General features: G+C 32.7%; 1 protein-coding gene across 1 annotated transcript; it reads left to right on the top strand.

Moving 5' to 3' along the window:
* The first annotated feature begins 1,399 nt into the window (after positions 1–1,399).
* LOC145166597 (putative inactive receptor kinase At1g48480) lies at positions 1,400–4,139 on the top strand. Its single transcript, XM_079085619.1, has 2 exons — positions 1,400–2,834; positions 3,384–4,139. Exons 1-2 carry the CDS (start codon positions 1,517–1,519, stop codon positions 3,998–4,000), a joined length of 1,935 nt encoding a protein of 644 aa, XP_078941745.1. The 5' UTR covers positions 1,400–1,516; the 3' UTR covers positions 4,001–4,139.
* Positions 4,140–13,820: the final 9,681 nt, after the last annotated feature.

Raw genomic sequence — 13,820 nt, 5'->3', positions numbered from 1 at the left:
CAATATTATTAAAAGTTTTATTTATGTTCGTAAGTTTACTACTCAAAATAATTGCTCTATTGATTTTGATCATTATGGTTTTACTATTCTTGATTATCAGACACGTCGTCCTCTCATCCATTGTGATAGCTTCGACCCTCTTTATCCTGTCACAAGATCTTCAAGTCATGCTTTTGTCTCCATCTCTCCAACCATTTGGCATCAAAGACTAGGTCATCCCGGAGATCAAGTCTTGAAGCATTTATCTTCTAGCAGTTATATTTCATGTCTTCCATCCAAAAATAATGTTACTTGCCATGCATGTCAGCTTGACAAACACACTAGACTTCTATTTTATTTATCTGATTGATTCTATTGTTTCTGTATCCTTTGAGATTATTCATTCTGATTTTGTGGACATCTCCTATGTCAATTGAACACCACCTTCCTTTCATCTCTCTTGTCCGACAAGAAACCCTATACAGTCACCGACACCACATCCTTTCTACTATCGAAGAATCAGAAGCGGGAAGGGGACGAATAGTGACCAAAAAACAAAACTCTTAACCTAGGGTTCATCTTTATTTCCCTAATTTTGTTTATATGATTTAGAGTTCAAACCTTTGTATTTGGGGTTTTTTTATTTTTTATTTTTTTATTTAAGGTTTTTATATACAGATGGTGCATTTGTTTCTTGATATATGTTCATTTCCTTAGATGATGCATTTGTTTCTTGATATATGTTCATTTCCTTTTGCTTTACAGCCTTTACTGATTTGAAGACTATATCCTTTCTCTGCCATTTGGGTACATACAAAAGTAGCTTTTGACTCCATGTTCATCATATTCTTCTTTTGTGTTAATCTAATTGTAGGTTTTTGTGGCTTTGTTTCAATTTCCTGTTTTACCAAGAACATGATGAACATAATTTTGGACTTTTTTTTGTTAATTTGATCTTGGGCTTTCTTGTTTGGTTTCGATTTAAATGGTTTCTTGGAGAGGAAAAATTAAAAGGGGTGAATGGTCGCTAAGTTTAATTTTAGTTTTAGTTTCTTGTTTTGTGAAGAACATGTGTGTGACAGAGATGAGTTTTAAAAAATTATAAAGAGAGAAAGAGGTTTTAAAAAATTATAAACATATTAAATAAATATAAAATATAAATTAAAAAATATAATGAATTTTTTTATGTTTCACAGAACTAAAACTATAACAAAAAAAATATTTTTAAACTAGTACAAGTTATAAAGATATTAGAATATATCCACTTATTTTATTATTATTATTATTTTTTCCAACAAATACCAATTTTACATTTTACTCTTTACTTTTTCAGAAAGTCACATTGTTTGCCCCCTATCTTTCTCAAAATTTGGAATCTTACCTCATTGAACGTTTTCTAATGAGTACCCCCACAACCCGAATCGTTCTAGAGAGAGAAGGTTGGGAATAAACTGCTCTTTTTCTACTCCTACTGCCACACCACTCACAAACGTAGTGGCCTCTCTCTCTTCTTTCTCTCTCTCTCTCTCTCTCCAAGATGAAGAAAAATCCTTTCTTTTTCTCTGTAATTCTGTTCTTCTCCCTCTTCATCGCCGGTAAACCTGACCTGAGCGCCGACAGGTTAGCCATCCTTGCTATCCGCTCAGCCGTCGGCGGCAGATCCATCCTATGGAACATCTCCCAACCTTCCACCCCTTGCACATGGCCCGGTGTCTTCTGCGACAACAAAACCAACCGTGTCGTCGAACTTCACTTCCCCGGAATGGGTCTCTCCGGCCAACTCCCCGACAACACCCTCGGCAATTTGACCCAACTCAACACTCTCAGTCTCCGTTACAACGCCCTCTCCGGTCCACTCCCCACAGACATCTTCTCACTCGTTAACCTCCGGAATCTATACCTCCAAGATAATCTGTTTTCAGGCCCGATTCCGGATTCGTTTTCCCCTCTTGTGAATCTTGTTAGGGTTAGCTTCGCAAACAACAAATTCTCCGGTACTATTCCGAATTCGATTAATAATTTGACCCGTTTAGCCACATTGTATTTGGAGAACAATGCGTTAACAGGTTCAATTCCGGACCTAAACCGAACTAATATCGCTCTTTTCAATGTCTCCAACAACCAATTAACCGGAGAAATCCCATCAAAGTTCTCGGTTTTCCCAGATTCCGCGTTTTCCGGTAACTCCCTCTGCGGAGGTCCGCTTGCAAGCTGTAACGGGTCAGAGTCCGAGCCGGGCGCAGTGCCATCCAAATCCAAATCCAATAAGCTCTCCGGCGGCGCCATTGCCGGAATTGTGATAGGATCCGTACTGGCTCTGTTACTAATTCTTATAATTTTGTTCTTTTTGTGTTGTAAGAAGAGAAATCAAAAGGAGGAGACAAGGCCAAAGGATCTGGTCGAAGCAAAGCAAGTAGAAGTTGAGATGCCCCGTGAGAAATCCACTGAGAATGTTGCCAGTTACCCATCGTTAACGGCGGCGGTTGGTGGTGCAGGAGGTGCTGCGAAGGGGAAATCCGGTGAGGTTGCTGCTAAAAAGCTAGTGTTCTTCAAGAAGAACAAGGAGTTAGGTAAGTTCGATTTGGAGGATTTACTGAGAGCATCCGCTGAAGTTTTAGGGAAAGGGACATTCGGCACGGCCTACAAGGCGGTGCTGGAGATGGGATTTGCGGTGGCCGTGAAAAGGTTGAAGGATGTAACAATGGCGGATAAGGAATTCAGAGAGAAAATCGAAGGTGTAGGAGCAATGGATCATGAGAATTTAGTTCCTTTAAGAGCATACTATTGCAATGGCGAAGAAAAGCTTCTTGTCTACGATTACATGCCTATGGGAAGCTTATCTGCTCTCTTACATGGTAAATTATCTCATCTTCAATTCCTCAACATAATTACCATTTCCTAATTACAAATTATTAACCAAGAAATCGTGGATCTCGATTCTTGATTCTTGAAATTCCCAAAAAAAAATTCATAATGTGGGTGGTCAACTGTCTTTTTCAAATTAAAAATTTCAAGGTTGTTCTTAGATCTGCACACAATGTCGTTTGGTAAATGGTAATGAAGTGAGATTAAAGATACTAATCGGGTATTAAATTAATGGGGTAGTTGGGTTTAAGCATTTCTTCTCAATCTTCCTAAAACAAAAATTAGGGTTAAAATTTACTCCGTACTTATTTTATTTTACTATTAAAAAAACAAGATTTGTAAAAACAAGATTTGTAATGTAACTTTCTTAAAAAAAAGAAGAAGTTACTTTACCAGTAACATCGGTAACTTTTTGAGCTTTAAGTTACTGTACTAATAACTTTGGGTTTATTGTTAAAACCCAAAGTTATTGATAGCTGACAACTTTGTCATCTATCGATCATTAACTTTCAGAAAACTGATGTTATTGAACTATACAGGTAACCGAGGAGCTGGTCGAACACCATTGAACTGGGAAACCCGATCCGCGATCGCACTCGGAGCGGCCCGTGGAATCACCTACTTACACGCGCAAGGCCCAACCGTATCTCACGGAAACATAAAATCATCAAACATTCTTTTAACAACAACCTATGAATCCCGTGTCTCCGATTTCGGGCTCGCTCAGCTCGTGGGCCCCATCTCAACCCCAACCCGTATAGACGGCTATCGTGCACCGGAGGTTACAGATATCCGGAAGATTTCCCAAAAAGCTGACGTGTATAGTTTTGGTGTTTTACTATTGGAGCTTTTAACGGGTAAAGCCCCGACCCATGCGTTATTGAATGAAGAAGGGGTTGATCTTCCAAGGTGGGTCCAATCTGTGGTTCGTGAAGAATGGACTTCAGAAGTGTTTGATCTTGAGCTTCTTAGGTATCAAAATGTGGAAGATGATATGGTTCAATTGTTGCAATTGGCTATTGAATGTTGTGCACAATATCCTGATAAGAGGCCTTTGATGGGTGATGTGATGAGTCAAATTGAGGAGCTTTGTAGGTCGAATGGGGTGCAAGAGAGGGAAGGGAATTTATCGAGTGATATCGTGAGTGATTCTTGATTCTTGATGTTTTCTTGAAATTTGTTGTTTTTGAAATTTGATTTGTTGTTGTTGATTTTTTATACACATTGTAGGTTGTGTAGTAAATTGTGATATGAAATCGAAATGAATGGTATTCTTTTCTTTGTTTTTTTGTAAACATGTTTTTTTATATGGAAGTATGGAACCACAAAAGAAGGAAGTGGTTAACTTGTTATATGTGGTTTTGTAATATTGTGATGAATTAATTGTGTATAATGCATTAATGCAATTGTTTATTTGGTCATTGAAGAGTAGGTGTCAAAGTTAAAAGTCCTTTATGATTATTAAATGTGTCTCCCTTGAAGTTCTTAATTAAGAAGTTAATATCTTTTTATTTAATTGTAGGGACACAAATGAAATATCTTTTTTATTCGAACGAGAATGACTGAACCGAATTAGTTGTAGGGACAGAGAATGAGACCGGAGCATGTGAGTGAGAGCCAATTCGACTGATGTTCCGGTATCAAATGCACATATAAAGGAGTAGATTCTAAATGGAAACTTTTTTTCTATTAGAAAATAACAAATTTTCTTAAAAAAAATTATGGATATTATGATGAACGGACACTCCACCTAAGCTCCACCCTCAAAGCATTTAATCGTTTTTTTTTAAACAACAAATATACTAAACTACTCCTAAATTATTTCATTATTGTCCACTACAGAACTTGAATCCTCAATATCAAGGAAGGGTGACAACACCAAATACTGTTAGACTAATAACTCTTCTTTATATAGACATTAGGATGTGGCGTTCGAGACAAACTCTTAAGCTTTTTGCTTTCTAGAGTATCCATCACTAATCATAAATATGGTGGAAGTCATGTCCCTACAATCTCATCACCACACACAATTATATTAGGTTGGTATGCTCAACTTTCTACACTATTATATCCCTCTTATTTTTTGATTATTTAAATAAAAAAATATTTTTAATTATTTAAAATGTAGAGAGAGGTAAAGAGAGATAGGGAGAGAAAAAAATATGATTGGGTATGGTTAATTGTGGTGGTGACCACAATCCACCACTCCACATCATCACCACAATTACACGGGGTGGTGTTCTCATTCCCACCACTATGTCACATCAATCACGTCGTTATATACCAAAAGGCTTAGCCAACATCCATTAAAAGAGGGTAAAGGGAGAGAGAGAGAGTTTGAACGGCAAACACATGTCGTTGGAATCTTTGTCGCCGACAACAAGAAAGGACATAGGGTGGTGTTTGCCATCGAAAAAGCATGCCAAATCGGATGTTGACAACATCTGACACTATGGGTGTAAGTGAGCCGAGCTACTTGCGAGCTACTCGGGATCGACTCGTTAAAAGCTCGACTCGAGATCAAATTAAACGAGCCCAAGCCGAGCTCGAGCCTATCTATTTCCATAATAAATTAATAAATCAACTATCTATTTCCAATTAATATATTAACCATATAACATATTAACAAATCATTTCATCATAATTTCCAATTTGATTATTAACCATATAATAATCTAATAATCATCATCTCTCTATAATTGTCATTCTAATTAAGTTCTAGTTATGAGAGCAACCCAAAAAAGACTTTGCTTCTAATTACAAGAATATATCAATTTAGTTACTGACTTAGACACCTTAATTCAACAATTTCCTAAATAATCATCCATTCTGGGATGGCTTACTGCAAAATAAGGAAGATAATTGTGAAATGATGACATGTCTATAATATTGTTTTGATATTTCATAGTGGACCCTTTTCGTCAGTAGAGTGGGATTTCGTAGGCTGGTTTTAAAAGGAAGAATTTGGAGGGTTGTACTGTGAAATTGTAAATGTAACGTCTCAAAAATAGTAGTAAATTTTTCATTTTTAAACCATCAAGTCATATATCTATATATTCCAAAACCAACAAGTAAAATTGTATTTCTCAAACATCAGAGTAAATCAAAAGTAATCACTATGGAAAAAGCCATCCGGGGATGCGGTGCAGTCAAGTCGGGCCCTTCCCTTTGGAACTGGAAGTACCTGAAAATGTTTAAACCACAAAACTTAGTGAGTTCCCCAAAATACTACATATCATACAACGGGCCCAACCCGACATACAAATGGCCCTAGCCTAACATATCCATGGGCCCACCCCAACATGCAAATGGGCCTAACCCAACAGGCATACCAATTGGCCCTACCCAACGTGTATACCAATATGCCTAACCCAACATATCAATGGGCCCAACTTAACACATAATGCAAGAGTCACAAAGACAGTTAGCATCCTACATTGTTTGTTTTGAGAGCATGTATTATTTCTGGCATTGTAGATAGCGATTAGGATATTTAGAATCACTTTTAAACCCTTTGGTTCTTTATTGGAAAAAAAAATATGAAGAGCATAGTTTTGTAACTAGGAAAAATCAGCAATATGGAGAGCTTTAAAAATACCAGTACAGGCACGAGTGATCATAAGATGTACTGATGTGGTGGTAATGGGGACTTTTTGTGAAGGTGTGGATGTAGAAGCGTTTGATAGAGGTGTATAGGTGGTCAGAGTTATAGAGGGAAATATCATGGTTATGGGTTGGAACAAGATTGGGTAGGGACAAAGGTGGCAGGGAGTTAGGTTGGTGTTGATAGGTTAGAAACTAAATGCACTAGGTTGAAATATGATGACAATGGGTTGAAGGAGTCACCTAGGGGATGGATAAAGTTTGTTGGTTTAGACTCATCTAGGATTCTAGCTATGTTAAGGTATCAAGGTCAAGATTTGGTGTTTCACCGATAAATGGAAAAATTTTACCATTGAATGGAGCATGTTAGGTAGTGTAGATGCGAAAATAGATAAATATAGACATCGTTAGACTTTGTAATGCAAATTTCACCCAATAAATAAACAAGAAATGATCCTAGGAGAGAGCTTGTGATGAGAATAATCCTGAAGGCAAGGAAACACCTAAAACCCACAAGTACAAAACTCACCATAAATTGGTGGCGTATCATAGAGAATTCAAAAGGAATTTTTTTATAAAAAACCTTTAGTATGAGACGATTCAAAATGCATGTGGTAGAAGTGAACACATCCACCCAAAAGGAGGTCGATGCATCTATATTGAACAACATAACAAGACTCATTTTAGTTAAATGGTATTGTTTGCTTTTTGCATGACCGTTTTGATGTGGAGTATAAGGGAAAGATATGTGATGACAAGTCCCATTATTTACGAAAAGATCATGACCCTGATAGTTCAAAAAATATGTATCATTATCACTTTGAAAGGCTTTGAGTTTTCGTGAAAACTGAGTTTGGAAAAAGTTCACGAAAGACGAAATAATCATGAAACCTCAGTTCAAGATTTTAAAGGATAAACCCAAATGAACCAAGAATAATCATTAACAAATACAATATAATAAATGAAACCATCCGTATACATGATAGGCGTTGGACCCCACAAATCACAAAGAACAAGATCTAAGGCATGCAAGAGCGTTTTGAATAATTTAGAAAAGTAAACATTTGCTTTGGAAAGTTGACATGAAGAGAAAATATGTGATTTTGGTAACAAATAACTAATTGATAAACAACCTGATCTAGTTAGAAAGAAATAAAATCAAGTTATGTATCCTAGATGATTATGCCAAAGCTCAAAAGAGGCATGAAGTCTTTTGGAAGACAAACTCAAGAATGTAAAACCAACGATCAACCTGACCCACTGAGCAAGTATATTATTGTGAGACGATCCTGAATAGAATTGGATACCATGTAAAGTTATATTGTGGTTAAATAATACAACAAAATACATTCCTGTATTAGAGTTGGATACCATCTCTAATATATAGTAAAACAGAAACCTTATGACATCATCCTAAACAATATGGGCCATTGATTGTATTTTAATCCTATGTTTTCCACCCTTAGATCAAATTGTTGACATCATCTTCCCCAAATGGAATGTATTTAATTCCAATAAAATCTTTCCAATTGTTAAAAAAAAATAACTTACATCCGTTAAAATGGAGAGCATTTAATTCCAATAAAAGTTTCCCATATTTTAAATCTTGAATTTCCGGTTAGAAAGGTTTTAATATTTTCAACTTTAAAAACATATTACTAAAAACCATTTCAATTAAGGCATTAAATATCAACCATTAATATAAATCCGTTTATATTAGTAAACCATTAATATAAAATCTATTTTTATTAGGAAACCATTAATACAAAAAAATTAGATTCAAATTATCACATACATATACGATTCATTATTGAATCCGCTACTCACACTTATTTTCAATCGTTGCTTTTCTTCAAACCTTCTCCTACAACATCATTCTTATTGTTTATAACTTCCATCATCATTCTGTGCTTCAAACCTTCGTTGTTGTGCACTAGAAGGTCAATATCTTCTTTCGTTTTTTATATTTTTTTCGATTATTTTTTTTGTTCTTGTATCAAATATATGTATTCATATATTTTGATTTTCTTTGTCACAAATTACATGAAATCGGTTAACTATTTTTCTGAAACTTTTCAAATAAACAAGAAAAGATATTACGTACCTTTAATAAAAAAAATGTACTTTGATGGAAACGAGTTAAAACACAATATAGCAAAGTACTTTGATGGAATGACAAATGCACCCCTACCCATTTTCCTGTTCATGGTAATCAATTTTTTGTGTATTCGTTTAGCATGATACTTCCGTTTATTATCCGAATGGTAAATCATTAATTTAGTATGTACAATGTTCATCAGAATGGTAAATCAGTAATTTAATTTAAACTTGGATCAAATCGTGATCTGCTAGTATTTTTGTTTGTTTGATTATCTCAACCTGATTACTGTTTTTTTGATTGTATATAATATCTTAAATTGGTGGCTAAATTGAAGGGATTGCAATCTTGATATAGAACTCAAATAATCTGTTAAGATAAATATATGTTAATACCGAATGAAATTGGAGGATAAGGGTATAATAGGAATAAAGATATATTTTTTTTAGTGTTTGAATGTAAATTAATATCCTAATATGATGATTGAATTACAACAGTTATAACTTTAAATTCAAATCATAACTAAAGGTTATTAATATTGTAGGTGGATAAATGTTAAGTATGATTTTAAGGTTTAGGGACAAAGGTAATTTTATTTGGGATAGAATAAAGAAGGAAGATTCGAATTTACCTTTTGAATGTATCAATAAACTCCTAAATTTATGTGATTTACTTTAATTTGATTGAAAATTAGATGTAGGAAACCTTTAAGCAAGTAAACATATGGGCAAAAGGGTAATTCCGCTTAGGAAACTAGAAAAGCGTTGGTTGGAAAAGCACTTCCGCAATAGATATTGAGATGACATGTGTATTAATGATTCTTTTAGCATGATACTTCCATTTTTATCCGAAAGGTAAATCATTAATTTAGTATGGACAATATTCATTAGAAGGGTAAATCGGTAAGTTAATATAAAAATGGATCAAATCAGATGCTACTACTATTTATGTTTGTTTGATTATCTCAACTTTGTTACTGTTTCTGACCTTTTTGTGTTTTAAATGTCTCTTTTAATTTATCTTTTTTTCACTATTAAGGAGATCTATTTTATAAACAATTTAACCCAGAAAGGTTAAACTATAACTATTCTAATTTGTATATGTTTCTATATAGTAAATACAACCTTTCAAAGATTGATTTTTGTGACTAACAAAATTATGTTTCTATTTTTGAAATCTCATAAAACATTTCATAAAGTTTTTTGGCTTAACATATTACATCATTAAGTCTAGATTAAGTCAAACAAAACAACTATGTATAACTTTTCATATTAAATGCTTAACCTATTAACTTGGACTTGATCCTCAACAACCTCTACAAAATGCAATAGCAACATACGTTTCTTTTTATCTATCAATAGCTTTGTGATTTTTTTGTACAAATTATAGCAACATACTTACCATGGAAAAAAAATTTAATTTTAAACTATAACTTAGTTTTTTACTGGTAACAACAATATACAACACTTAATATCAATATCCTTGCCTACCGGTTTTTCTAAATATTAATACATGAACCATATCGGAAGTAGGCTAAGAAGTTAGAATCTAAATTAGGAATGATCTTATTTCCTTGAATATCAGATTTACGGTATTATAGAATTTTTTTATCTGATTCATAAATTTTCTGTGTGGTCGTATTGTATGGTAGAATAAAATTGCATAATTACAATTAACATTTTTTTTATTAAACTTTGTATCTAGGTATGCAACAACAATATGTATATTTTTGAAGGAACATTATTCAAAATAATTTGCATAATCGAAATACATGTTAATTTAGTTAATTTCCTACACTCTGTAACATTGGATTTTTTTGTCATGTTATATTCAAAAGATGGGTTATTAGAACAGACACCTTAGTTGTTTGACGAAATGTCTCACAGAATCTGACACAAGTTCTCTACACTCATGTCACAACCGGGTATACATTTTGGTTTTATTTTGTTCTAGATTTTTAGCATCATGTGTTTTTGTTGTTTGAAACTGTGTTACATGCTTTTTTTGTCCTGTCCTCAGGTTTTTCTATCTCTAATATGAGTTCATTTTTTATATTTATTGTAAACTATCGATTCAATCTATTACACTTTGTTATGACTTTTATCAACGTGATAAGATTCTAATAAACTGTCCATTTCTTGATCTTTTAGAAAAAGATGTTCTAACTGGATTACCATCTACAACTGTGGTATTCTAATTTGTCTATTAACCGATCTATGATTTGGCTAGGATTGTTTTTAAGGATTATGCTTGGCCTGATAATTGTTCCCGCCATCAAAAAATACATCCCGCAAAAAGTGAAAGACAAATTTTTTAAATTAATACCCTCATCTAACTTTAAAATATCCTTTTTCAAATTTGATGGCATGTAACAGAGTTTTGGCTGAAATTTTCAATTTTATTGGCATGTAACAGGTTATGACTTAAATAATGATATTAGATATTTAGGCAATCATGTTTTCTTCAGTTCTTAAATTATTTTACAGAAAGTGGTCCAATTTAGTATTATTGATCTCACAAAAGGCAAGTCTCATGTCTCTTTTAACGTATCCATTGAGTTTAATAGTTTCTTGTCTATATTTGTTTCTAAAAAAATGTTAAATCTATTTTTAATGAATGCAGGTCAGCAGGTAGTAAAGGTGCAAGAAGAACAAAGTATTAAATATGAGATGATCATGGCTAGGTCAAGCCAAAATAAAATTCTAAAGTAACAAATGTTAAATTCAAAAGGTAAGCACTTGTAATGCAGAATACATATTATATTTCCCAAATAAATAACCTCATCCCTAAATAAATTACATTTTAACTAACATCAATAAACTATGATTACACTGTCATGATTTTTAATTATACATTACCGAGAGTCGGCTAATATATAGTCAGTATTTTTATATTCGTATCGGTTTTGAACTACAAAAACTATATTCAAATAATAAAAATAAAATGGAACATATACGATGGTAATACTGCGAAAAAAACCTTCAAATTTGGTGTGATACAAAGAAATAGTATAAAACTTATTTCTAAAAACAACAAGAAATAACAAAGAACTTTCAAAAAGAAATGAGAAATTGCAACGAACTTTTCAAAACTATCAAGAATGTATAATATAGGATGGTAATAATACTAAAAAACACCGAGTTTGGTCTGATGTGAAAAAGAATAATTTTATATGAAAGTAGGATTGCAGTAATACTAAAAGAACCTATATGCTTTTTATCTGATGCAAAAATGTTTGAAGCATACTTCTAAACCGACAAGAAATAGCAATGAACTTTAAAACTCTCAAGAATGTAAATTACAGAATGGTAATAATGATAAAAACATTAGTCTAGTCAGATGCAAAAAAAAATTTATATGAAAGTTAGGATGCTAATAATGCTAAAAATGGTCAAATAGTGCAAAATTTGCTATAATTGGTCTATGCCTAATAGTCGGAGGTATATGCTATGCTCATTTGACAATTTCATTCCTTCCAAAAACATTCGATTCCATTCCTTACAATTGACATTTCTTTCTATTAACCTTTTATGATCGTTTGGTGTTGTATTCAAGTATCTTCTTAGAAGGTGATTTTCATCGTAAATCGTTTAATAGATCCTTTATTCATCCAATTGTAGGTTATCGACACCTCCATCTTTTTAACATTCTCATCAATTCGGCCCGATTTTATTAATCTCTATTTGAAATTTTTAACTTTTTTGATCTATCTGCTTAGGGTTGTCCGTTGAACCCATTGAGATGATGATGAAGGAATTCGAGCTTTTAACTGCATGTCCTCGTATGTCTCTACCTTATCACATGTTTAAGAAAATAGAACCTCAGTTTACCAATTTTCTTAATGGTTTTGTCCATACTTTAATTACGGTTGACTACTTTTTTACTAAATGGGTATATAATGAAAATCAAGTTTTTTTATCTGTTTAGCATCGAAGCAACAAGAAAACATTGTTTTTTTTAATTCATCCTGAATAGCCATTTAATAGCTACATGTAAAAGATACAAATACTGAGCAGTTAAGACCGCATACCTTATTCAAACGTCCGCAAATGTCTTAAAGTGAGCATTCCTTTTTCCATTGCTTTATCATTATCATAAAATAAAAAATACATCCTCATGTGTTTAAATTGTTTAATCCGTCTCATAATAACAAGTAAGTTGTGTGCCAATTTTGTCTTTTGACATTTTCAATGAGTCAGGGGCAATATCTAAATCGAGCAAACATAACTGCTTTTATATTTATTGGTTAGAGTTTCTTTATATTTAATATTGTGGGGGGTTTATGTGGTTCATTTTGAAGGAGCATAATTAAGTTGCTATTTTTTTTTAAATAAACAATTCTCTTTCGCAATATAACCATAAAATAACAATGTATTTTGAAAGTACATTGTCAAATGTCGGATTATACTTACGTAGACCCGTTTTCACGCATGGCCAGTTATATGTAGTTGTTTCCTGTGTCACAAGTAAAAAAGGTTTGAAAGTACTCAATTACTCATATGTGACGATGAAGATCGTTCAACTAATAAAACAAAAAATGTTGTCTACAAAGAGGTCCTTCAACGACTATACATATTTATCGATTTCAATGTATTTTCTACACATTTCAATAATACCATTAACCCTGATTTTTTATAATTATTCTGCAATATCTATATACATTTGTATTTTATTTATGCATTCCTCCTCATTTAATGCGGATCATAATCTAGTATAAAGTTATACAAAAGTAGGATAAATTCATCATACATACGGAGGATATTTCATTAAGTATTTATATCATAAAAACCAAAAAACTTGTAGTCTAACGGTATCAAATGTTGTCCTTCCTTTTTAAGGTTGGGGATTCAAGCCTCGTCGTCGATATATATATATATATATATATATATATATATATATATATATATATATATATATATATATATAATTAGGTGTTAGCTTAAGAATATAGATTTGTCGGTTAAAAATTTATATCACAAAAGTTATACAAAATAAAATAAAAGATGATTGCAATATAATATATTTCTATATGACAAAAGTTATACAAAATAAAATAAAGATGATTGCAATATAATATACTCCGTATTTCTATATTAGAGGCTAGATAAAATTCTTACGAATAATATGAAATGTATCATTAATAGAAAACCAAAAAAATTAAAAAGACGGTGACATTTTGATCCACCATGCTCAGTTCACTATGACCCGCTGCTAAATTGATGGTTATTGGTTGTTAAATTTGTTGGAAGCAAATATATTTGTGGTTAATGACTGG

This window comes from Lactuca virosa, chromosome 3, assembly GCF_052849685.1.
Source record: "Lactuca virosa cultivar CGN04683 chromosome 3, Lactuca_virosa_CGN04683_v6, whole genome shotgun sequence".
Classification (NCBI taxonomy): domain Eukaryota; kingdom Viridiplantae; phylum Streptophyta; class Magnoliopsida; order Asterales; family Asteraceae; genus Lactuca; species Lactuca virosa.
This window is presented reverse-complemented; position numbering and strand designations above follow the sequence as displayed.

Excerpts from the sequence above, each read along its gene's own strand:
- LOC145166597 (XM_079085619.1), top strand. The coding sequence starts at position 1,517 with ATGAAGAAAAATCCTTTCTTTTTCTCTGTAATTCTGTTCTTCTCCCTC. Across the intron at positions 2,835-3,383 it reads CTTATCTGCTCTCTTACATG|GTAACCGAGGAGCTGGTCGA; the intron begins GTAAATTATCTC and ends TGAACTATACAG.